Below are 26,236 nucleotides of genomic sequence, written 5' to 3'. Positions count from 1 at the left end.
CTGTGTACCAAACTGTAAATCTCTTTTTTCATTGTGTATACTTTCCATGGAACTTTTGTATATCTGATAGAAACTTGTTTGATTTTTTATCTTCAAAATATGCACATACCTCATTGGATTTGAAGCTCATCTGTCTTGTTTTCTTGCAGTAACATCGTCGTCTTTTATCTGATAATGGTTTTAAGAATTGCTTGTCTTTATCTAACTCTCCAATTGTGTACTCCTTGTACCAATTTTTAATATTTTCCTTTATCTGATACAAAATAATTCGAGGTTTACCTTTAATATATGCATGTACCTCATTGATTTTAAGGCCCACCTGTTTCATGTTCTCGCAAGAATTTTTATGTTTTGTGTTGGCATTATTAGAGTCTGAGAGAGGAAATGGCTGGCAGTCTTCACGAATGCCATATGGCACAGACCTTTCACACTTAACTCTGAGACCCGAGTTCTCAAAAAGCCAACCGAGAACCCAGCAACTGAGTTTCAATGGCTTTATGCACAGTCCTCAGGGTTCCCAAACAAGGCCAAACCAGATGGAGCTTCTGGGGGAAGATCCAGTACCTGAAAGACATAATTTGACGTCTAGAGGTTTAGCTGTTATTGAATCACAGCAAGGGAATGCTCCTGAATGTAGCCCTGTCTTGACGAGAAATTCTGAAGGATTTGAAGCTGCCGAGTCTCCGGTCAATTTTGACTTTCTTGGTGGCCAGCAGCCGCTCATGCGGAACCAACAACAGGGTGGGCCACCACCTCGTCCGAGGCAGCAATCGGGGCTTAATGTTAGTGATATGCAACTATGGCAACAGCATTTCGTGTACAAGCAACTGCAAGAGCTTCAGAGACAGCAGCAACTACAGCAACAAAGTTCTCTAGGTCAGCTGTCTGCCATTACAAAGCAACCATCTGGTGATCAGTTACCTGCTTTGGTCAATGGGGCGCCTATTCATGATTCGTCTAACTATATATGGCCAGGTGATTTTATGGGAGGAGACAATAAGATACCAAGTAGCTCCCAAATGTTCACGGTTGGTAACATGAACCGGGTACATCGGGTTGGGTCTCCTGCCATGCAAGGATATCCGAATGGGCTTATGTTGTCACAGGATCAAAGTCAGGCGTTTCGTTCAATGGGGTTTGTTCCTCAACAGCCCGATCAGACTTTATATGGTGCTCCTGTTGCTAGTACAAGAGGTACTTTGAATCTGTATTCTCAGTTTCAAGGAATTCCTCAAGATGGTAGTGATATGTTGACCAAGGCAGGTGGGAACGAAGCAGAGAAACTAATAATGCAATCAACTGCCTTTAATTCTTTTCAAAATGATCAATCTGCTGTGTTTCCCAATCAAGGGAAAAATTTGTTCGGTCATGTTCCCATTCAAACTTTAAATAATGGTGCATTATCGGGCAATTTTCAACAATTGAATCCCCTACCAAGGAATGTGCCGCCGACACAAGAATTTCATGGGGGGCAAGAGGAGGCTGGTTGGGGTGGATCCTTACAGGAAAAAGCAGCGACACAGGTTGGCTCTTCCCATGGCATGGTTAACCTAGATCCAACTGAAGAGAAGATCTTGTTCAATGATGACGGCATGTGGGATTCTTCTTTTGGTCGGAGTGGTGGCATGAGTACAATGGAAGGTACCGATTATTTAAATGTCTTTCCATCTGTTCAGAGTGGGAGCTGGAGCGCTCTTATGCAATCAGCTGTTGCAGAAGCTTCTAGCAGCGACAACGGGTTACAGGATGAGTGGAGTGGGTTGAGTTTTCAGAAACCTACTGCCGATGATGGCAAGCAGACAACTTGTGTTGATAACAGTTTGCAGATCACCTCTTCTTTAACTTCAAGACCCTTTCCTTTGTTTGATGATGCCAACATGAGTCCGAGTGGTCATAGTATCCCTGGTTTTCAGCAGCCAACTAAATTTTCATATGAACAGAGTGAGAGAGAAAGCCTTGGTCCCTCCCATGATGCACTCCATCAATCACCTAAAGAAACTTGCAAGTGGTTAGATCAGAATTCCCAGCAAAACCCAGTTCTTGAGGGGACCCTTCAAGTTCAAGCACCTTTCCATTTGGGAAATGCTTCTGCGGGCCCTTGGGGAAATCAGATGTATGAGCAGTCACGTAGTGCCACACATTCAGACATTGAGTTAAATCTGCAGAACATGCAGGGGTCTTGGGCTCCTCAGCAAAGCTTGCCTTCGTATAATATTAGTGACCAATCTTGCAATAAACTGAATGGTTGGAATATGAATGAGTCACTTCCGCCAATTGGAGATGCTACTTTAAAAATCTCTGATAATGAAACCACTGTTCAACATGCTCAGAGCATGCACATGGAAAGGGATCGTGATGGTGGCATTACAGGTATGTGGAAGGCTACTGATAATCGGGTGTCTGTTTCCTTCCCGAATTCAACTGGAGGAATAGAAAGAGTAAAATCTGGTGTGGGTAGCCCACAGGTGAATACAGAAGAGTCATATATGAGTAACTTTGCTGCGCTACAAAATTCAAGCAATTCAAAGAATAACCAGGAAATTAATCAACAGTTCCTAAATAATCATCAGATTGATTATGGGAAGCGTGCTATTATCGATTCTTCTATGAAATATAGTGGAAGTGAGAATGTGGGAAATTATCAGAATCATCTGGGCAAGGGCCAAGCTCAGGAGTCATCCATGAATAACTATGACAGGGTATCAGGTGAAACATATGATAAAAAATGGGAGAGTTCCTTTCGGAAAGAGATATCTAATGACAGTAACATTTCTGGTCAGCGTACTGGAGGTAGCACGAGAGAGAATGCCTGGTCTGGTGCAAATGATTCTCATACTTCGATCAGTGGCAACCAAAAGTCTGCTGGTCAGGCTGGTCGAAAATCTTCTGGAGCTCGCAGATTTCAGTATCATCCAATGGGAAATTTGGTGGTTAATGCGGAAGCCTCTGATACCACAAAACACTTTACACATTCACAGGGCTTATCTCAACCAGTCACTCGAGTTCCAAAAGGTCAAGAACAAGGATATTTCGGTCAATCAAAGTTATTTGGTCATTCTGTTTCGAACAATGCTATGGATATGGAAAAGGTGAATGCTGCCTTTTTTTTGTTTATTGCGAAAAATATTGGTGGTTTTTGTTTTTTTCTGGAGTGTCTTTAGTTACCTAGCAAATGTTTATGGTGGATCCTCCCTTTACAGGGTTGCTTACCTGATTCAAAAAGAAATGGAAAAGGAGCCGAGGATGCTCCTTCTAGAAGCATTCATTCGGGCCATGAGCCCACTGTATCTGCTTCCTTTGATGGATCAGCTGCCTTTTATGCACCGAAAAGGACTGGTCAGGCAAGGTTGGTAATAACTTGAGAGTTTGATATTTTACTTTATTGAGTTTTGTTGTTTCACAACCATTTGCTGTAGGAACCAGAGTATCGTTATAGGTTTTTAAGTAAGGATTTTACTAACGAGTGCCCTAAGAGCACCCGTTAAGTTGCATTGGGAAAGAAATTTTACACATGTTTTGATAAATAAATCTCAAAATCAGTGTAAAAGTCTGAAAGTATGTGTAAAATGATTGTAAAATTTATTTTCCAATGCACCTTAGCGGGCGCCCTTAGGGCTCATTAGCAAAACCCTATAAGTAACCCTTCATTTATTCTTTTCTTTTGGATTTTTAACTAAATTGACATTTGCAGTCAAAATATGCTTGAGCTTCTTCACAAGGTGGACCAGTCAAGGGAGAACAACACCGTGGCCCACATTGGCTCATCTGAGCAGACTTTGTCAGAGATTCCCATAGGAGCAACATCTGATGCATCTGTTGCTCATGTACATCGCAGTTATTCTTCGGCCTCCCAAGGCTTTGGTTTACGGTTGGCCCCACCTTCTGAACGGCTTTCAATTTCAAACCACGCTCTGTCCTCTCAGACCACATCACAGACAGTTGACGATCTTAATTCAAGGCATATTGATCCAGAAGTAGGAGATAGGGGCCAAGCATGGTTGACTACGGCTTCTCTGCAGTCTCTACCTCCTGATCGTGAAGTTTCTCAAAGTGAATACTGGGACAATAAATCCAGTATTTCAGGGCAAATAGGCAATGAAAACCCACCCTTGAATGTGGCGGGAAACTTCTTGGCATCAGTTACTTCCCGAGTGCCTCACCAAAGAGATCAACGGCCTGAGCATCTATCCAGTGCAAGTGGACAAGTAGCAAATGATCACTCTACCAATCTTTCCTTTGCAAATCGGGCTGATTTAAATACACATAGTAAATTTGCTTCCCATTTTATACAGTCACATGAATCTCATGATGGAGCGCCAGCAGATCAATCTTCCCATGCATCATTGTCTAGTAGGATTATGCCTTTCAACCTTCGTCCTCATGCAGAGAGTTGTGTGGGTATTGCATCTCCACATTCTTACTCGAGTGAACCTGCCCGCTCCCAGCCGATAAATGTGACCTCTTCCTATCAAAGGGTTTCAGGTCAACAACAGTCTTCCATGGAACCTGTTCCAGTCCCACAATCTCCCATTACTTCAGGTGTGTCTCAACAGGGTGCCTTCTCAACAATGTTGCATAATGTGTGGACCAACATATCAGCTAAGCAACGTGTTTCTGGTGGCCCACCTCATCAAGTTCCTCCCAATATGTTTCCGTCCATGGGGCCATCAAATAGTACCTTGGAAGCAACCTCGTGGGCCCCTCAAAGGGTAGATGGTCAAGGTATGAAGAATGGAGGAAACAGTGCATCTGAGTTTGGTACATGTACCATTAATTCACAACATCTCACCTATGGGGAAGAGCAACAAGGGAAAGACAGCTCTATACAAAAAATACCATCTGAGAGGGTTGACTTGGCACCACAGATGGATGTTGCATCTCAAGGGAAAGAAACTGAGGCACAACGTCTTTCAGATAGAAATTCAGCTTCTTCTAACTCATTAGCGGTCCATCCACATCAACAAGACCTTGGTAGAGGAAAGCATGGGCAAGAACCGTCCCTAGTTTCCCAAACGGAACATGTCTCAGTTCAGAGTGCTGCCACTTCCAATCAGGATATTGAAGCCTTTGGCCGTTCTTTAAAGCCATCAAATGTTTTAAATCAAAATTATGCCTTACTGAACCAAATACAGGTCATGAAGGATGCAGAGACCGATCCTAGTAGGAAAAGTGGGAAGAGACTCAAAGGAGCAGAGTCTGGTGTTGATGCTCAGCAGACTGTTGGTAAGACAGGTCAACGGTTTGGATATGGTTACAGTTCAATGACCAGAGACCCTGTAGATAATGAACCGAGTGCCGCAGCCCGACACTTTCCATCAACAGATGCGAAAATGTTATGCTTTTCTTTGGAGGGAAAAGATGATAAAAATGCAAATAAATTGTCCGTTCACATTGAAGATGTACCGTCTCAGGATATGGTCACATTTGGACGAAAAGATTCTAGTCATCGTACTACAGAATCTACACCCTCTTCAAGAGGAACTGAACGTGCCGACATTAATCCACAGATGGCACCGTCCTGGTTTGAGCAGTATGGGACCTATAAAAATGGGCAGATTCTGGCGATGTATGATGGATTGGACAGTTCACGACGTACAGCAAAAGTGGCTGCTCAGCAGTTCTTTTTTGGAAAGGCTTCTTCTGAGACCTTGCATACACATTCTCCAGTGGAACAAACAAATGCTGGTGATGCCAGTCAGGTTGGTAGCGCTTGGCAAACTCTGACCAACACTGTGGTTGCGAGTGAGTACTTCTCTTCCCCCCAATCTTTGCCCCCAGATGTCATTGACCAAAATTTGGCTGTTGTAAGACCAAAGAAGCGTAAAAATGTGGCACCAGAACTTGTACCATGGCACAAGGAAGTCACACAAGGTTCCCAGATGCTTCAGAATATCAGGTGGTGGCAAGCTTTTATTTAGGAGCACTACTTACCTTGCCTTTGCGTATATTATATCTATTTTTTGAACTTGATAGACGAATTTCCTTGAAAAGTGGTTGATTGTCTTGATGTTGATGTGTTAACAATTAAAATGTTTCTTTTTGTTTACAGCATGGCAGAGCTGGATTGGGCACAAGCTGCCAATCGGCGGATTGAAAAGGTTTGCTTGCAGTTGATTGTTGTATGCTATTTAATTATAGTTTTCTTCCTTATTTTTCTCCTCCTACTGATGAATCTGGAAAGAAGTTTAATGTCCCCTTTTCTGATTGCAGGTGGAAGATGAAGCTGACGTGATTGAAGATGGACCACCAATGCCTCGACCACTGAGAAGGCTTATTTTGACAACACAGCTAATGCAGCAACTTTTTCGTTCCGTCCCAGCATCAATTTTGTCCGCAGAGGCCACCTCAGAATACGAAAGCGTGGTTTATTTTGGTGCTAAATTGGCATTAGGAGATGCGTGCGGTACCCTGGTTTCTTTCCCAGAAAGTGATTCTCGTGTGCACCCTAACAACAGAAACATGTAAGAATTGCCCTTTAAGCCACATATTTTAATACGAGCAATATAATTTGTGATAGGACATTTATGTCTTTGAGATGTAGAGCCCTCTTATGGATGCTCATTTTGTCATAGTTTATAGGCATTAGTGAGGACTTTGGACATCGAAAGATAAGCATTTTAATTTTTTTCCAGGACATCTGAAAAGCTTAAAGATTCTGAAAGGTTAGGAGATCAATTTATTGCAAAAGTCGTGGAAGACTTTAGTGGTAGAGCAAGGAAGCTGGAAAATGATTTGTCGAGGTATGTGCATAAGTTCAGTAGATGCCATTCATAGAAATTCCACCTTTTTGTTCTTACAGGTTACTGAAAGCATGTTCTGATGTGCACTAACTGATCTTACCATCGCTATTTCTGTTTACAGTGGAGTTTATGTTATTCTCTTTCTTGTGATTTCTTCCTTGGTTTGTTGTGGTAAGATGCAACTGCTACCCAGAGCTGCCAATGGTTCTGAGACAAGTCCACTTCGTATTTGACAATGTTCTTCCATTTCCCCCCCTCTTTGCTGGCAAAACTACCCTCTCTAGCAGGGGGCTATGGCTGATTCAATGAAGCTGGGAACCTGGAATATCCGTGGTTTTGGAGTGGAGAGAAGGGAAGAGGAATGAAGGAAATGGTGAGATCATGAAAGTTTGAGAATGACTCAGGAATCGAAATTAGAATCTGTGCCCGACTCATATTATTTGGGTGAGCAGTTGTGGCTTTTTTTTGGGTGGTGGTGGTTGCGCAGGGCGGGGGGGGGGGGGGGGGGGGGGATTGCAGTTTGGATATATAAATGGGTTGCAAAGAGAAAGACACGTAGGCGGTGATGGGGACCATCCTTCATTAGAATCAAGGATTTAAATAGGGGGGTGATTGTGCCTTTCCCTGGACGATGGGCCTCAACAAAATCCTGACAATAGATCACTTACACAGTCGTTGGAGAATCATCATCAATCATCGTGCCTTTGTCTAAAGGCAATTGTGTCATTCATTCATATCTACATTCACTGCTTTGCGGTCATGTATATCACATATCTTCATTCACTGCTTGGTGGTCAGGGAGATCTGGTCCTATATTCTCTCATTTTTTTGAGGTGCACTGGGTCTTTCCAGAGCACATTGCCAATCTCTTTGAGGGATGATCCTTCAGGCCATGGACTGAAAGGGGTTGGATCATGCGACCCCTGTTCCTCTTGACAGTTATTTGGGTGCTTTGGAAAAAGAGGAACATGCACATTTTTTATAGTGCGACTCTATCATCTTTTGCATCAAATATTTTCTCTCATATTCAGTGGGCTGGCGTTCTCTCTGAATTTAATGGGATCTCAGAATTCACTCCGCGTAGATCATGAGCAGAGATCAGAAAGGGTTTTTCCACAAGACCAAGATCACACCTAGATAGATTCCTCCTCCCCCTTGGCCTAATTAAGATTAATTTTGACGGATCTAGCCTTCGCAATCCAGGGCTAGCAGGATTGGGCCTCTTCCGTACATCATACATCACCGCAAAAAAACTTTTTAAGATCCTCTAGGAGCTATTGATGCACCGGATGTAAAGGTACAAGTGCTCTTGATTGAGATTCGCCTAGTTGAGACAGCGACTTAGATTGGCTTATCATGGAAGAAGACTCCCTAAATGTGATCATTTTTTTTTTTTGGTTTTGGTCACCACAAAAACGGAAACATTTCGATTCGGTTGGAAAAATTCCAGTGAAAATCAAGTAATATCACCGAAACATATGGAAACACATACAAATGATAGAATTTAAAGATGAAACTTCAGGAGATGCTAGAATAAGCACATATACACACTTACAAGTTAGAAACCACGACATAAGCAAGACAACCATCCATAATGGTTTAAAAATATTGAACACCTAGTGACATGCACTGTCACACATGTTTGATAATTTAGTACGTACCAAATTTCAGATATAATTCATATAAATATTTATACATAATACATCCACCACTTTTCCTATGCAATTCATATAAATATAATTATGTATCACATAATGATATAGTATACCACTATTACACTTATGATTTTGGTTTATGCATTACGATTATTTCGGTTTCAATTTTGGTGGGGATGGAAATGGAAACATTTTGGTTGTTTCATGCCAGTTTTGGTAAAAATTTAAAACCATGAACATGATTAAGTGGATTACCTCGAGGACACCGTATCCTTGGAGGTTCAACAACGCTATAGAGGAAGTCTTGGACCGGGTTAAAGGTCATCTCGTCTGTTTCCAACATGTCAAGAGAGCAACAAAATTCAAGGTTGATAAAGTGGCTTGTCTTGAAGTGAATTGTCTAGGGCTGACTCTTGGACGAATGCCCCTTGTCATTTTGTTGTCTTTCTTTTGTTTGGCTTGTATTGGACCATCTCAATCCTCTTTTTCTAATAAATTGCTGTCATTAAAAAAAAGAGTCTTTTATTTAGTGTTAGAGTATATTTTGAGTTCTATGGTCTTTTTTTTTGTTATAAAATAACTCAAGTCACTTAGCAAATTTATCATAAAAGTGGGCCCCATCAAGTTTAACAAAAACCTCAAGTGTTCTTTTTCTTCTTAGAATTCTCATTTGAAGTCCATGTTAAAGTTTCCCGGCGCTAGTTTATATGAAGATTTGTTTTAAGAGTCTTTGTTATTAAAAAGTCCATGTTTTAGTTAGTTTAGATTCTATCAGTCCTTGATGCGATCCAACCAAGATGACTAGACAATTTCCATTTTGTTTAGATTAGTTTATATTTTCTACACCTGGGATAGTTTCTATTTCAGTACACTTTCTATTTTAGATTGTTACTGTTTTAGGAGCCTAGATGTCGGGGTTGTCTAAATCAACTAGGGCTCACACTACCTCACTACTATCTCTCACTTTTACGTTGATCATAAACCTCGTATTAGCCTTGACTGATTGTCCCTACTTGATCATTAAGTAGGGGCATTTAAGTCAGTAACAAATAACTTAAGTGATTATATCCTAGTGGCTAATAGGGAGGATCCACCAGTCCATCACTTAATATATTATAAAAGGAGGCCTAATGGGGGGGGGGGGGAGGGGGGAGGGAGTGGGGAAACGTTAATTTGGAAGTGATTTTCGTGCAACCCCAAGGGGCAGCTGCAAGTGGAGTTTCTCCACCTACCCTCTCATCTTGCGCGAGGTATCATTTCCCCCCCTCCCTTTTCTCCTCTTTCCTCTATTCTTTTCTCTCCTCCGTTCTTTCATCCTTCCAAATTCTCTCCTTGGTTCTTTCCCTCTACTCCTATTTCTCTTCTCTTCTCGCGTTCTCCTCTCTTCTCTCTTTTCCTGTTATTTCTCCCGTCTTTCTTTCTTCCTCCTTCCTTCCTTCTTTTCCCTGCCAATCTTCATTGTTTTCCATCCAAAACCAGTCGTATAACTGTTGTGCAGTCCTTACTGCAACAGTGCCATTTTTTTTTAATTGCTCCTCTTCCTTTCATCTCCTACATCTTTTCTCCCCTCTTTTCTCCACTTTCCTGCCTGCCCCCTTTGCTGCCTTTTCTTTCCCATTCTGTCCATGTAGTCTCTAAGACTATTGGGCATTGATCTAGGAATTGCTCATCACTAACAATCCCCTCTTCTCTTTTCTTGGCCTACTTTGATCACTCATTACACTTGTTGTGTATTTTGCTGTCCGGGACAATATCATGCTGATTTCCCCTTCGTTCACATTACTGCACTGCAGATTCATATTCCTTATGGATTAATTTATTGATTTCCTTGCATGCATCCATATTCCATACATATTTTCACCTTCAGATCAGTATATTTGTTGGCTGCTGGTATCTTTGACCGACCGGAGCTTCCCGTCTTCTCCACCACTTTCTTGGTCCTTTTTCAGGTGGGATCTAAAGGTGATGTGCTTCCTTACTGGGTGAGATCTTACCTTTGTTGTTTACAGCCTTACTATCCTTGATTTTGATCCATTGATACCCTTTGGCTATTTACTTTTCGCTCATGCTTTATCCTTGAAATTGATTACCTTAGATAGGTAGTTATTTGGGACCTGGAGCTTGCATTTACATTGCTTTCAGTTTGTAGACAAACCATTCAGATTTGATACCTATATCTGTATATTGTTTTCTTTTGGTGTGAGCTGTTATTGCAAGTGCATGTTTGGGATATATTTTAAGCCTATTGCTGAATTATCTCAACAGCTAACTTAAAGTAAATACCTTAACACGATTTAACTAACTTCTTGAATGCCTCATCTGAAATTGGGACCAGTTTGTACTACTTTAACTTGAAGGTCAACCCATCATGCTCCTAAGGTTCTCCGAAATAACCCTCAAACCCCCAGGTTTCCATCAGTCCTTGTCCAAGTGGGAACATAAGATAGGTTTTATGTTCTATAGTTGTAGTAGAATCGGACATCTACTAGGCCACACCCACCTGGTTGTGGGGTTTGATTTGCCTATGTATGTAAGGTCTTTTCCCCTTTTGAGATATAGAATTTGACTGAGATTTCAACTTCCTATAGCTCTTGCGGTACTTTGGAAGGTGATTCTTCAAGCCTGGGTGTTACTCCTAGAAACCTAGAATAATTCTAGGTCTTCTTCTTTCCCTCTTTTCTTTTGTTTATTTATTTTATTTCAGTTCTTGTTTTTCCACCGTATTCTATGTTTGTTGATTAAGTAACCAATCGACCATCACCTTGAACCCAGTTGATCACCATCCTTGCTCTCACCTTTCTTTTCAATGTATTTCCCTAGCTATACCTAAGCGATAGCAAACCTAGATGCCTTTCTTTATCCATCCATAGACAAGAACTGTCTTGAAATCTTTACCTACAACAAACTCCAATGGAACAAAGGGGTAAACTTGTATGAGAACGTCATGATAGCATGCGAAGAGAAGGTGCCTGCTTGAGGATACAGAAAGCTTCACAAATTTCTCTTGCGTGGAAAGCATACAAAGAGTTGTTTTCTTTGGCAATTTTTATTCATTTTGGTTTGCGTGGGATGATGCTCATAATAGCGGTGCAACTCGGGTCGGGTTCCACCCGAACCCGACAGGTTTAACCCGAAAAAAGGTCGGGTCGGGTTGAGTTCGGGTTCGGGTTCGGGTTCAGGTTGAGGGTTTGGCAACCCGTCCCGAGTGAAACCTGACATTTTTATAATTTTTTATTTTTTTAAGCTTAAAAACTCGGGTCGGGTCGGGTCGGGTCGGGTCGTGTTCAGGTTAGAAAAATGGGTTCCTCGGGTCGGGTCGGGTTGGCCTCAACCCGACCCGAGTTGCATCCCTAGCTCGTAAAGTGTTTAATTTCAAGCGATAGACAAAAGCGGTAATTATTATCTAGAGTCAATTCTGCCAATACTTGGCTCACATATATTATTGACGGATAAGGAAGGCGACAATTACTATTCAATTTTCTTGGAAAGGGCAATTGCTAGAAGGAAGCTTGCGGAACTTAATATGGTAGGAAAGGTAGCCGATAAGGCTACAAAGAAACATGATACAACTTTTTTCTACCACAAGCTTCGAACAAGATTATATCTACTAGAAGAATTAGTTGCCAAAAGGATCTCGTTTGATGAAAATACCTTGTTTGGTGGAAAGGACAACCATTCTCTACTTGCACATGGATCAATACTAATGACTTCTTAGCACGTCCACCCTGATCCTTTTTCTCAATGGAGTCAAGTCTTTGTCAAGCAGGGGATAATGATGGGGAATTGGGGACTCTCCTTCACAAGAATCAAGTAGTTAAATAGGAAAATATGTCCCATCATTAATGTTAAAAGGGTCTTTAAATTATAGTCTTAGATTGTTATTTGAGTCCTTTTAAGTGATAGTTGGTACTAGAGTCTTTTTGTTATAAAATTGCTTCAATCACTTGAGTGAATTCATCATAAAAGTGGGGCCCATAAAGTGTTACAAAAACTTCAAATGTTCTTTTTCTATTAGATTTCTTGACTTATTTGAAGCCCATGTTAAAGTTGTCCAGAGTCCTAGTTTATATGGAGATATGTTTTAAGAGTCATTCATATTAATGAGATAATGTTTTAGTCAGTTTAGAGTCCTTGTTTTAGTCTATGTTTGTCTTTGTCCAAATGGCTACATAAGATATGTTCTATGTTCTATGGTTCATACTAGAAGTGGACTTCTACTAGCCCACACCCACCTTGCAACGACCCAATTTCCACAACATGTCGCTATGGAAACAAAAGACAAGCAAAACCACAAGAATTTTTTTTTCTTCAAAAAAATACATGAAACAATCTAATAAGAAGTAAATGAATGGGCAATCTTATTCCATTGATTTAAATGTCACTACATCAATTAATAAATCCTAATACTAATCATGTCCATGAACGAAAGTAATAACTGTGGGTATAACTCAAACTAAAACTTTAAGCCTAATAGACTCAATAACTCCTGGGTCATTCTGAAGCCTGATTGCTCATCCCCGTTCTAAGTGATGTTCACGTCTTGTTCATTTGTGAATTACCCCATCATCGTCATTTTCAAAATCTGTGGAGTAATATCAGGGTTAGTATGCATTGAGTAAAATTATATTGACGACTCGTTTGATAAAGGTGCATTAATGAAATTGCATTATAAAGATGATCCATAAATCAATATCAACAGGAAATCGAAACAGAATGGGTATATGAATATCTCAACAAGAAGGTATGAAAAGTGGTAAAAAGGCATGAGCATAGGTAATAAAGGACGTGAATAGCTCATGGTATAGGAATCTAATGGCTATGGTCAAACTATTCCAAATATCACATCGTATCCAAAAGATACGGTTCAAATTCATGCATCCTATGTACATACTCAGGTCAAACATCACAAGTCGTTCCAAGTAGATCAAAGTCATCATATATATATATATATATATATATATATATAGAGGAAAGTGAAGCTACACCGCCGGTGTAGCTAACTTAGCTACACCGCCGGCTTAAAATATAATGGGCCCACATTGTTTTGGTGATCCAAACCATTCATTTGATTGGCCCTCACATAGATAGGGTGTCCACCAAAAATCAGCTCCATAGGATCATCCCAACCCTTCAAACTGTGGAGGCAAAAATGGACAAATTTTTGAAGGTTTTTACACGTTCATTTTTGCCTCCACAAATCGTAGGGTTGGGATGATCCTATGGAGCTGATTTTTGGTGGACACCCTATCTATGTGAGGACCAATCAAATGAATTCTTTGGATCACCAAAACAATGTGGGCCCATTGTATTTTAAGCCGGCGGTGTAGCTAAGTTAGCTACACCGGCGGTGTAGCTTCACTTTCCTCATATATATATATATATATATATATGTAACAAGAAAAGGCCATCAAGTATATACATATGGACCTAAAAAAACCTAATAATAGTCCTCATAGTTATTTTGCATGTCCAGGGCATAGGAATAAAATGTGTGAGTATGATATGATAGAGGAACGAGAAATTATTTTCTACAATGAATTTATAGTGTGATCAGAGAAGAACTTGCTAAATGGAATTCCCTTCAACTGGGGAGGAGCTCCCGAACGGAAACTCCTTTTGGCTCCCCCTAGGGCGACGGAAACCCTAGCGCGGGAAGCCAACCTCCCTTTCTCTCTACATATCTCTCTCTTTCTACAGATCTCTCTCCCCCCTCTCTCTCAGATTTATCTCCTCTCTCCCTCTCTCTCTTTCCCCCTATTTCTCTTAGATTTGTCTCTCCCCCTCTCTCTCTGACACACAACTGTGATGTTTGGCTGGAGCTGGAGCTGTAGGGCCGGATTTGGAGCTGTGGAAACCGGATCTGGAGAATGAGTCTCCCGCGGAGGCCTGATCTGGAAAGCCCGTGGGTTTCCGGATATGGAATCATGGAAGGTCGTGGGAGGCCGTGGGTTGCCGGATCTGGAGGCTGTGGGTTGCAGGATTTAGCAATGGGGTTGCCGGATCTGTGTTAGGAGGCTGTGGGTTGTAGGATTTAGCAATGGGGTTGCCGGATCTGTGTTAGGAGGCCGTGGGTTCCGGACTCAAGATCATAGGAGGTGGCCTGTGGTTGGGCTTGGAGACCAGCGGTAATGGAGGTCGCTGGATTCTGACTTTTTTGGGGTTAGTGGAAGTAGGAAATGGATGGGATGGTGGCATATGCAGCTATGTTGCCAGATTTAATGGGGGTTTGCCGGAGCTTGGTGGTGGTGCGAGGTGGAGGCCGCTGGAGATCGGGTGGTGAAGATGGGTTGTTGGCTATCGTGCACGGTTAGGGGCGTACAATAGCTCTAGGCCTTCGAGTGGGATTTTTGAAAATCAAATTTGCCAGCTGGAATGTGGTGGATAAGTTATGTGCTATGGCGGACACGGATCTTGTCTTGGTGGGCCCCACAATTTTGGCACTTTTTGAATTCGATACAAGTTAGGTTTTTGGGTAATGTAATGGGGAATGGGGATGGGTAGCATATAACGGATATGTAAGCTAATCCTACTGTTTGTACGGGGCTATACTGTTGTAGCCTGTTAGGGGACATCTTGTCCCCTTTTTTTGGCACTCTTTGGAATAATAAATGTTAATTTAAAAAAAAAATGATATGATAGAGGAACAAGTCATAATATCAATAACATTAATAACATCGTTATTATAGAGTCAACCATCACTTGCATTGAGTTTTCATGAGTGTAAGGAACGATGTCAATACGTCTTTATGAATCAATCAGGAAGGTACCCTCTACCAATTACATACTAATGGTATCAAAATTTTCTTGCAACTAACCTTGTGTCGCCATTAAGTTAATTTGTTAAATTCCGTATTATCATGACGATGGTGTTGGGTAGCGTGTGTAATAAGCATGGTTGAGTGAATATCACTTTTCCAAAAACACCATAATGCGGTGGAATCCACAAACGATGCCATGTGCCATAATGAGATGAAAAATTACATAGCATTATAAGACAAAAATTTACCCAAATAATATTAATAACTCATAAATCCTTTCAAATAACACAAAATCTATCCAAATAACATAATCGGACAAAATTTACGTATACCAAAGAAAACGGAAAATCTCCATCGTCATGATAAGACGGAATTTAAAAAATTAACTTAATGACAACACAAGGTTAGTTGCAAGAAAATTTTGACATATGTAATTGGTACATGACACCTTCCTGATTGATTCATAGAGACGTATTGACATCGTTCCTTACATTCACGAAAACTCAAGGGAAGTGATTGTTGACTCTATAATAACGGTGTTATTAATGTTATTGATATTATGACTTGTTCCTCTATCATATCATACTCACACCTTTTATTCTTATGCCCTGGACATGCAAAATAACTTTGAGGACTATTGTTAGGTTTTTTTTAGGTCCATATGTATATACTTGATGACCTTTTTATGTTATTAATCTATATATAATATATATATATATATATATATATATATATGATGTCTTTGATCTGCTTGCGACGGCTTGTGATGTTTGACCCGATTATATACATAGGATGCATGAATTTGAACCGTATCTTTTGGATACGATGTGATATTATGAGTAGTTTGACCATAGCAATTAGATTTCTATACCATAAGCTATTCATGTTCTTTATTACCTGTGTTGCATGGATTCTTTGCCCCCCTATGCCGATTCTGTGTCGACACGTCTCCACATGCGAATCGGACATGAATTCATGTGGGACACACCCGAATTCTTGTCGTAGCCGTGTCCTGAACGAATCCTGTTTTTTCGAGCGAATCTGACTCATCATTTTCTCTTTTAAAATGTGAATCCTATATAGTTTTCCTTTAAACGTGTTTCCTTAACTTTTTTTTATATGAAAGCATAACCCGAAATCTTTTAATAAAAACCTTAGCTCCTCGACCGTAGAACATCAACCCCCTCCCTTCTTCTTCGATTCTCTTACTAAAAACTTTAAGGCCTCAACCCTCCATCCTCAAAATTTTCATATATATATATATATCTGTGTGTGTGTGTGTGTGTGTAGATAAGTTATCTACACACTAGCTTAAAATACAGTGGGGGCCACATTATTTGGGTGATCCAAACCATTCATTTTTAAGGCCCTCACATAGGTAGGGTGTCCACAAAAAATCAGATCCATAGGATCATCCTAACATTCGAACTGTGGAGGCAAAAAATGGACTAATTTGTAAAGGTTTAAAGACATCCATTTTACCTCCACAAATCGTAGGGTTGGGATGATCCTATGGATCTGATTTTTGTTAGACACCCTATCTATGTGAGGGCCTTTAAAATGGATGGCTTGGATCACCATATGAGAAAACGGTTCCTACACATGTGTAGAGAGTTCTCTACACACTAGCTTAAAATACAGTGGGGGCCCACATTGTTTGGGTGATCCAAGCATATGAGAAAACGGTTCCTACACATATGTGTAGAGAGTTCTCTACACACTAGCTTAAAATACAGTGGGGGCCCACATTGTTTGGGTGATCCAAGCCATCCATTTTAAAGGCCCTCACATAGATAGGGTGTCTACAAAAAATCAAATCCATAGGATCATCCCAACCCTACGATTTGTGGAGGTAAAATGGATGTCTTTAAACCTTTACAGATTAGTCCATTTTTTGCCTCCACAGTTCGAATGGTTAGGATGATCCTATGGATCTGATTTTTGGTGGACACCCTACCTATGTGAGGGCCTTAAAAATGAATGGTTTGGATCACCCAAATAATGTGGCCCCCACTGTATTTTAAGCTAGTGTGTAGATAACTTATCTACACATGTGTAGGAACCGTTCTCTCTCTCTCTCTCTCTCTCTCTCTCTCTCTCTCTCTCTATATATATATATATATATATATATATATATATATATATATATATATATATATATATACGGAAAAGTGTTGCTACTCGGTCTTGTAGCTAAGCTTATCTACTCGGTCGGGTTAAATACAATGATGGCCCACATTGTTTGGGTGATTCAAATCATTCATTTGAAAGTCCCTTACCTAGATAGGGTGTCCACAAAAAATCAGACCCATAGGATGATCCTAACCCATCCAACAGTGGAGGGCAAATTGTGAAACCCATAGGATGATCCTAACCCATCCAACAGTGGAGGGCAAAATGTGAAAAAATGGACAGACACAGTTTGTCCACAAATCTGCCCATTTTTCCCTCCATTATTGGATGGGTTAGGATCATCCTATAGGTCTGATTTTTTGTGGACACCCTATAGGTAAGGGACTTTCAAATGAATGGTTCGGATTTCGGTGGGGACCGAAACCGAAATTTCGATTAAATGCCATTTTTTATTTTTAAAAAAATGTTACAAAATTTCGGCCGAAATTTCAAGCCAAAATACCACATTTCGGCCCGAAATTCCGGATTTCTCCAAAATTTCGGATTTCGGTGGGGTCCGAAATCGGTACTGAAATCGAAATTTAAAACCTTTGCTTGAATCACCCAAACAATGTTGGCCCCCACTGTATTTAACCCGACCGAGTAGATAAGCTTAGCTAAGGTTGCAACTCAGGTCGGGCGGGTCGGGTTTCCTAAAACCCTACCCTACCCGAGAAACTATCTCAGGTCGGGTCGGGCCGGTTTTTTCCCACCATCGCCTTTTTTTTCCCATGGCAATGCAAATATCAGTAGCCTATATAAATTTGGAAATAAAACCAAGAGATTTTACATGCTACATGGTGGTGTATTTAAGCACAACAAAATAGAATCGGCCCACCTATGTGAATGATCTAAACCATTGATTTGCTGCCCTGGCCCACCTATGTGAATGATCTAAACCATTGATTTGCTGCCCTGGCCCACCTATGTGAATGATCTAAACCTTTGATTTGCTGCCCTGGCCCACCTTATATAGACCATCATTCAAAAAATCTTCCCCTTTGACTGGACCCACCTTATTGGAGGACTCTACCCCTTTGATATATTATAGGTAAAATGAGTGGTAAAGATAAAAAAATGACAACCCTCCACAAACCAAAGCCTAAGATTAATTGTCATATAATAAAGATGGTTTTGGAGGGCATGACCTATAAAGGACAGGGGCCAACAAATGAATGAGTGAAAGGTCATGCCATTGTAGGACATAAATCTATTTCCGTAAACGGAACTCTTTTTCGACGACAAAAAATACCCCTATTTAAAGGTTGAATTTTCAAATTAATACCACCGTCGCTAAACCTATGACAGGTGACTTGACTACTTGAGCCGTCCTCGTAGGGGGGTATGTTGGTAATTTTAGTGGAACAAGAAACTATTTGGCCGAATTGGTCCTCTTTATCGGCTTTTTGTCCACGCGTCCCACCAATCGTCATTTTTTAAGGAAAACATGTCCGTTTTCCTAGCTCTCATTAAGATACTTACATGTGTACGGAAGATTTTGCTCCACGTGTCGCGTGGTATCATAAAGTTAGCGGTTTCTTCGTAAGAAAGGAAGATATTTTCACTACTCCACTTAGTTACATTAGCACGGGGCTTAACTGCATGACATCCCTTAACACACGCCCCCACGCCCCCCCATTGTAACAGACTAAAATACCCTTAATTTAAACGAAGAATTTAAGTATATGCACTTCGGGTAAGAATTCGGGTCGGGCTTTTCACATGTAAAACCGGCCCGACCCGAGAATCAACCGGGTTTCGGAATGTGAAACCCGGCCCTACCCTTTACCCGAGATCTATAAACCCTGCCCTGCCCTTTTTCGGGTCGGGTTGACGTGGGCCGGGTAAAACCCGGCCCAAGTTGCAACCCTAAGCTTAGCTACAAGATCGAGTAGCAACACTTTTCTGATATATATATGAGAAAAGAGTTGCTGCGCTCGAGCGCAGCTAGGCTTAGCTGCACTCGAGCACAGAAACAGGGGGGTGGGGCCATTGGGGGGGTGATCCTAAGCATTCATTTGGAAGGCCCCATCATGGATGGGGGGCCTTCCAAAAATCAGCTCCATTGGATCACCAATGGGTGTCAATTTGTGGGGCAAAAAATGGACAGATACTGTTTGTCCACAAATCTGTCCATTTTTGGCCCCACAAATGGACACCCTAAGGTGATCCAATGGAGCTGATTTTTGGTGGACACCCTACCCATGAAAGGGCCCATCAAGTGAATGCTTTGGATCCCACCCAAAATGTGGCCCCACCCTGTTTTTGTGCTCGAGCGCAGCAAATGCATGCTCTCTCTCTCTCTCTCTCTCTCTCTCTCTCTCTCTCTCTCTATATATATATATATATATATATATATATATATATATATATATATATATATGAGGAAATGGTTTGTGTGCAGCTGCACAGATACGCTATCTGTGCATGGCTGCACAAACCAATGAGGGGCCACATTTTTGGGGGGATCCAAAGCATTCATTTGGAAGGCCCTTCCATGGATAGGGTGTGTACCAAAAATCAGCCCTTTAGGATCATCCAAACCCTACCATTTGTGGAGGGGAAAAATGGGCTGAAACAGTGTCTGTCCGTTTTCCCCTCCAACTTTGTTTGGGTTAGGATGATCCTATAGGGCTGATTTTTGGTACACATCCTATCCATGGAAGGGCCTTCCAAATGAATGCTTTGGATCCCCAAAAAAGTGTGGTCCCACTATGGTTTGTGCAGCCATGCACAGATAGCTTATCTGTGCAGCTGCACACAAACCATTTTCTCTCTCTCTCTCTCTCTCTCTCTCTCTCTATATATATATATATATATATATATATATATATACATATATATATATATATATATACATATATATATATAGAGAGAGAGAGAGAGAGGAAGTCTAAACTGAAGGGAGCCATTGCAAAAAAGAGGTGAAAGGGCTCCCCCATTGGCTGCACATCACCATCATGTATGACTTTTCAGCTGATATTAATGCATGATGGTGATGTGTAGCCAATAGGAGAGCCCTTTCACCTCTTTTTTGCAAGGGCTCCCTTCAGTCTAGAATTCCTCATATATATATATATATATATATATATATATATATATATATATATATATATATATATATATAATTTAAAATTTTATTTTATTTAAAAATTATCGAATCCTACTTTTTGGGGTTTGCCGAATCCGACACCTCGAATCCGTGTCAGATCCCGACACGCGAATCCGAATCCATACAACACAATTTATTACCTATGCTTTTGCCTTTTTGCCACTTTTCACACATTCTTGTTAAGATATTCATATACCTATTCTGTTTCGATTTCCTGTTGATATTGATTTTTGGATCATCTTTATAATGCAATTTCATTAATGCACTTTTATCATACGAGTCATCTATATGATTTTGCTCAGTTCATACTGACCCTAATATTACTCCACGGGTTTTGAAAATGACAATGATGGGGCATTCACAAATGAAGACATGAACATCACTTAGGACGGGGATGAGCAATCAGGTTTCAGAATGACAATATTGTCATATCCAAGAGTTATTGAGTCTATTAGGCTTAGAGTTATAGTTCGAGTTATATCCACAGTTATTACTCTCGTTCATGGACATGATTAGTAGTAGGATTTATTAATTGATGTAGTAGACATTTTAATCAATGAAATAAGATTGCTCATTTATTTACTTCTTATTAGATTGTTTCATGTATTGTTTTCAAAAAAAAAATTCATGTGGTTTTTGTTTGTCTTTCCTTCCATAGCAACCTATTGCGGGAATTGGGTCGTTACACACCTGGTTGCAGGGTTTGTTTTGCCTATATAGTAAGGCCTTTGAATCCTTTGAGATGTAGATTTTGAATGACATTTCAGCCTTCTACAACTCTTGCATACTTTGGAGTGTGATGCTTCAAACTTGGGTGACTCCTCGGAACCTGAGTGATGCTAGAACTTATTCTTCCCCTATCTTCTTAGTTTTATTTACTTTATTTTAGTTCTTTATTTCTTTTACATTAGCGTGTGTTTCTTATTAAGAAAGTAGTCAGCCCTCACCTCGAACGCAATCAATTACAATCCTCGCTCCCACCTTTCTTTCCAACCTATTTTCCTACCGTTACCTAACTGGTAGCCCACCTTCATTCCTTTCTCGATCATGTTTTAGTGGAAATCCTGTAAAATCAGGGAAACATATGGAAACATATGCAATTTATAGAATTTTATGACGGAACTTCAGGAAATACTAGAATAAGCACAAATACATAATTAGAAACTATCACATAGCCATCCATAATGGTTTAACAACATCGAACACCTAGTGACATGTGTTATTGCGTATATATGATAATTGTGAAATTCGGATCCTGATCCCAAGTTAGGAACGGGCCGCCACGAGTACTTATCTCATTTCGCATGTAATTCTTATAAGTATTTATACATAATACATACACCATATTTCACTTGTTGTTCTTATAAATGTAATTATATACCACACTTCTATGTTATATCACTGATACACTTGCGGTTTTGGTTTCGGTATCGATTTCAGTGGACATTTTGGTCGCTTTGTGTTGGCTTCGATGAAGATTTAAAACACATGGTGTTTTAGGTGAGATTTCAACACTATATCCATTCATTGATGAGGGGAAGAAGTACGGTGGCCACTAGTAGGTGGACCTATAGTGAATTTTTTAAGACCTATATCTGATGGATTGTCTTTGATGGAAACATGATATACATGTTCTAATAATTAAGATATTTTGTCATGTCCAGGTTAGAGGGCGAGCCATGGCGCAATGGTAAGGTTGCTCCATTGTGACGTTGTGGTCACGGGTTCGAGTCACGGAAACAGCCTCTTTGCAAAGCAAGGGTAAGGCTGTGTACATCTAGCCCTCCCCAGACCCCGCAATGGCGGGAGCCTCGTGCACTGGGCCGCCCTTTTTTTTGTCATGTCCAGGTTAGATAGATTCCTTATTTTTGTTGATTGGGAGTTGCACTTTGCTGATCTTTACCGGAGGGGATTACCATGTCTGATTTTAGATCACTTGTTAGTTGGGCTTTAGGTTGGAAAGGAGGACAAAAAGACCATTCGGTTCCTAAACTTTTTGGTTAAAGGTTTTTCACTCCAAGAAGAAGAAGCTAGGCTCTGTTTCTTTCAACGTGAAATGGTTGTAAAACAAATTCTATGACTATTTTTAAGTGGAGAATTGGGCGTAAATTTTGTTTTATGCCCATTTTACGTTGAAATAAATAGAGCCTAGAGGATTGTTGGAAAGTAAGTAAAATGGAAGGGTGGGAAGGGTGTAGATTTTGGAGAAAGTTGAGTGAAGTGAAGAGGATTAAGGAGTGAAAATTCATTGAATTAGAAGGATTGGGACAAAAAAGAAGAGCATATTAAAGGGATTGAAAATCTCGATAAGGAGAAGAGAGTCCTAAAGGATGAGAACCAGAAAAGAATAGATGTCAAAAGTGATTATGGGAAATGTTTTTAGAATGGAGGGGATTAGTTGGAGGCAAAAATGGAAGGATCTAGGGTTGAAGGAGGGAGACCAAAACTACCTCTTTCTTCTTAGGACGCCCAATATGAGAAGGAGGAAGAATGAAATTAGTAGTTCGATTGTGGATGGGATCAAGATGGAGGATAGGAAAGGGATTGAAGAGGCAGTAGTGGATTTCTATCCTTTCTTTTAGGGTTTTTTCAGTTGCCTTCTTCGGGTCGGAAACCCCGAGGAAATGACGTGGCAAAAAGAAAAGAAAAAGAAACCAATTAAAAAACCTGCAAAGACAGAAAAATAGAACAAATTCATTAATAACTAACACATCCCTGCCCCCTTTAAACAAATTATAAAATGGCCTTTTCATCGTTTCTTCATTCGAATGAATTGGGAGAGGGAGTGGCGATTGAGAGGGGTGTGACAAACCCGTGTGAGAGAGAGATAGAGATAGAGAGAGTTGGACGATTTCAACAGCCACCAATTTCAGATTGTTGTTTCATTGACAGTTTATGCGCTTCTGCATCAACATTACTCGGGCTTCCAACTGATTTCAGCAGCCACCGGCTTCTCTCGCAAAGATTTTAGAACCTTCGTGGACCATTGGATGCATTTCTCCGACGACATTGCCATTGGAGAACGTTGTCTTTAGCCTTGCGCCATAGGGTTCCGTGATAATAAAAGAAGGCCCATGCATACTTAGCATGTCGTTCAGATTTACATAGCTTGCCACTCAAATATACCCAGATTGCTTGTCCGTGTCACACGTCCGAAATTCCATAAATTAGAAGGTTTTCGTAGAAACCTACAAAATGCCCATGCAACCATTTTGACCAAAAAGCGTGGGTTGCCACTATCTTTCTACGAAAACGAAATCAAATGAATAGACCCTTACTCGAAAGGTGGATTGGTAGCTAGTAATTTCTAGTATCTCAAAGGAAGAGTTAATTAGATAAGGAATGCGGAGAGGAGGTTAAGGAGGTGGTTTTCACTATTTATATGGATACCTCTCAAAGTTCGGATGATTTCTCTCTGGAGTTTTTTTAAGAGATGTGATATCTCGTCAAAGATTATGTAGTGAAGGTGGACAAGGGAATTCTTTGAGAGGGATCGACAAATTAAGGATGGCAAGGCTACGTGTTTCACTCTGGGCAATTGAGATAGACCTATTAGTCTGCTAGGAAGTGTACATAAGGTTGCTGTGAAGATTCCCCTTTCCAAGGTGCATTTGTGGAAGCCTTTAAATTTTAGATGGGATGTTGATATAGAATGCTTTGAGATGCTGAATGGTAGCTCGTTGGTTTTCCTTCCATATTTATCGAGGTCTTCCATGACGGAACCCTACCTCTGTTACTCTTTAGTCTAGTGGGTTAAGATAAGAGGGAGGAAGGCATTCACTTGGAAGGCCCTTCCATGGATAGGGTGTGGCCCAAAAATCAGCCCCATTGGATCTTCCTAACCCTGCCATTTGTGGAGGGGAAAAGTGGGCAGAAACATAGACACAATGTCTGTCCATTCCCCCCCCGCCCCCAAAAAAAAAAAAAAAAACCACCTTTGATTGGGTTAGGATGATCAAATGGGGCTGCTTTTTGGGCCACAGCCTATCCATGGAAGGGCCTTCCAAGTGAATGGTTTTGATCCCCACAAAAATGTGGCCCCCACCCTGTCTCTGCACTCGTGTGCAGGTAACTTACCTGCACACGTTTGCAGGTAAATTACCTGCACACGTTTGCAGGAACCCTTCTCTCTCTCTCTCTCTCTCTCTCTCTCTCTCTCTCTCTCTCTGTGTGTGTATATATATATATGAGGGAAACTGTTGGTGAGCTTAAGTGCACCAAACCTATGGTGCGCTTAAGCTCCCCAATCACATGGCTCCCCAATCACATGTGGTGATCCAAACCATTCATTTGCAAGGTCTTATGATAGTGTCTGTCCATTTTTGTCCTCCACAAATGGAGGGGTTAGGATGATCCTATGGAGCTGATTTTTGGTACACCCCCTATCTATGTAAGGGACTTTAAAATGAATGCTTTGGATCATCCTAACAAAGTGGGCCCCCATGTGATTGGGTGCTTAAGCTCACCATAAGTTTGATGAGCTTAAGCGCACCAACAGTTTCCTCTATATTATACACACACACACACACACACACACACAGAGGAAAGTGTTCCTGAGCTATAGCTCAAAAACACATGTGGCACCACATTTTTATGGGGATCCAAAGCATTCATTTGGAAGGCCCTTCCACGGATAGGGTGTGTACCAAAAATCAGCCCTGTATGATCATCCTAACCCAATCAAAGGTGAAGGGGAAAATGGACAGACAATGTGTGTCTAATGTTTCTGCCCATTTTTTCCCTCCACAAATGGCAGGTTTAGGATGATCCTATAGGGCTGATTTTTGGTACACATCCTATCCATGGAAGGGCTTTCCAAATGAATGCTTTTGATCCTCCAAAAAATGTAGGGCCACATGTATTTTCTCAAATAGGCTTATCTCCCATAGAAGAGGGGGGGGGGGGGGGGGGGGGGCACATTATTTGGATGATCCACACATTCATTCGATAGGCCCTCATATAGATAGGGTGTGCCCAAAAAATCAGCTCCATAGGATCATCCCAACCATACGATTTGTGGAGTTAAAAATGGACGTGTATAAACCTTCACAAATTTGTCCAGATTTTGGCTCCACAGTTTGAAGGGTTAGGATGATCACATGGAGCTAAATTTTTGGGCACACCCTATCTATATGAGGGCATATCAACTGAATGCTTTGAATCATCCAAATAATGTGGCCCCCCATGGTTTGTGAGCTCTGCTCAGATAAGCTTATCTGAGCAGCTGCTCACAAACCATTTCCTCTCTCTCTCTCTGTATATATATATATATATATATATATATATATATATATATATATATATGAGAAAACTGTTTGTGCGCTTAAGCGCATGAGAAATATGGTGCGCTGAAGGGTATTTTAGTTATTTTCGTTTCAAGTGGGTCCCACTAGCTAACGTAGATGAAAAACCCAAACGCCATTACCCTCGTTTTTTAAAAAGGTTGAAGAAGTTGCAGATGAAAAACCCAAACGCATTACCCTCGTTTTTTAAAAAGGTTGAAGAAGTTGCAGATGAAAAACCCAAACGCCATTTCCCTCGTTTTTTAAAACGGTTGAAGAAGTTGCAGATGAAAAACCCAAACGCCATTACCCTCGTTTTTTAAAAAGGTTGAAGAAGTTGCAGATGAAAAACCCAAATGCCATTACCCTCGTTTTTTAAAAAGGTTGAAGAAGTTGCAGATGAAAAACCCTCTAAATTAACCATAATCTTATCATTTACCTTTAACAAGAAAAAATTCTGCCAGAAATGTTTTTTCCTTGAAATCCAAGCAGATCCTTAGGGAATTAAACAAATATG

General features: G+C 40.7%; 1 protein-coding gene across 2 annotated transcripts in view; it reads left to right on the top strand.

Annotated features, from left to right (window-relative positions):
- Window positions 1–26,236, top strand: part of LOC143856726 (uncharacterized) — a 45,704-nt gene that overhangs the window by 9,193 nt on the left and 10,275 nt on the right. For both annotated transcript variants that reach the window (XM_077367012.1, XM_077367008.1), the window contains exons 4-9: window positions 370–3,089; window positions 3,201–3,346; window positions 3,692–5,896; window positions 6,050–6,098; window positions 6,211–6,461; window positions 6,633–6,740. In XM_077367012.1, coding sequence (XP_077223127.1) covers window positions 370–3,089; window positions 3,201–3,346; window positions 3,692–5,896; window positions 6,050–6,098; window positions 6,211–6,461; window positions 6,633–6,740 — 5,479 coding nt within the window. The remainder of the gene's footprint in view (window positions 1–369; window positions 3,090–3,200; window positions 3,347–3,691; window positions 5,897–6,049; window positions 6,099–6,210; window positions 6,462–6,632; window positions 6,741–26,236) is intronic.

The sequence above is a fragment of the Tasmannia lanceolata genome, unplaced genomic scaffold (genome assembly GCF_043159265.1).
Source record: "Tasmannia lanceolata isolate RefF3 unplaced genomic scaffold, GAP_Taslan_0.1 ptg000003l, whole genome shotgun sequence".
Taxonomy (NCBI): domain Eukaryota; kingdom Viridiplantae; phylum Streptophyta; class Magnoliopsida; order Canellales; family Winteraceae; genus Tasmannia; species Tasmannia lanceolata.
This window is presented reverse-complemented; position numbering and strand designations above follow the sequence as displayed.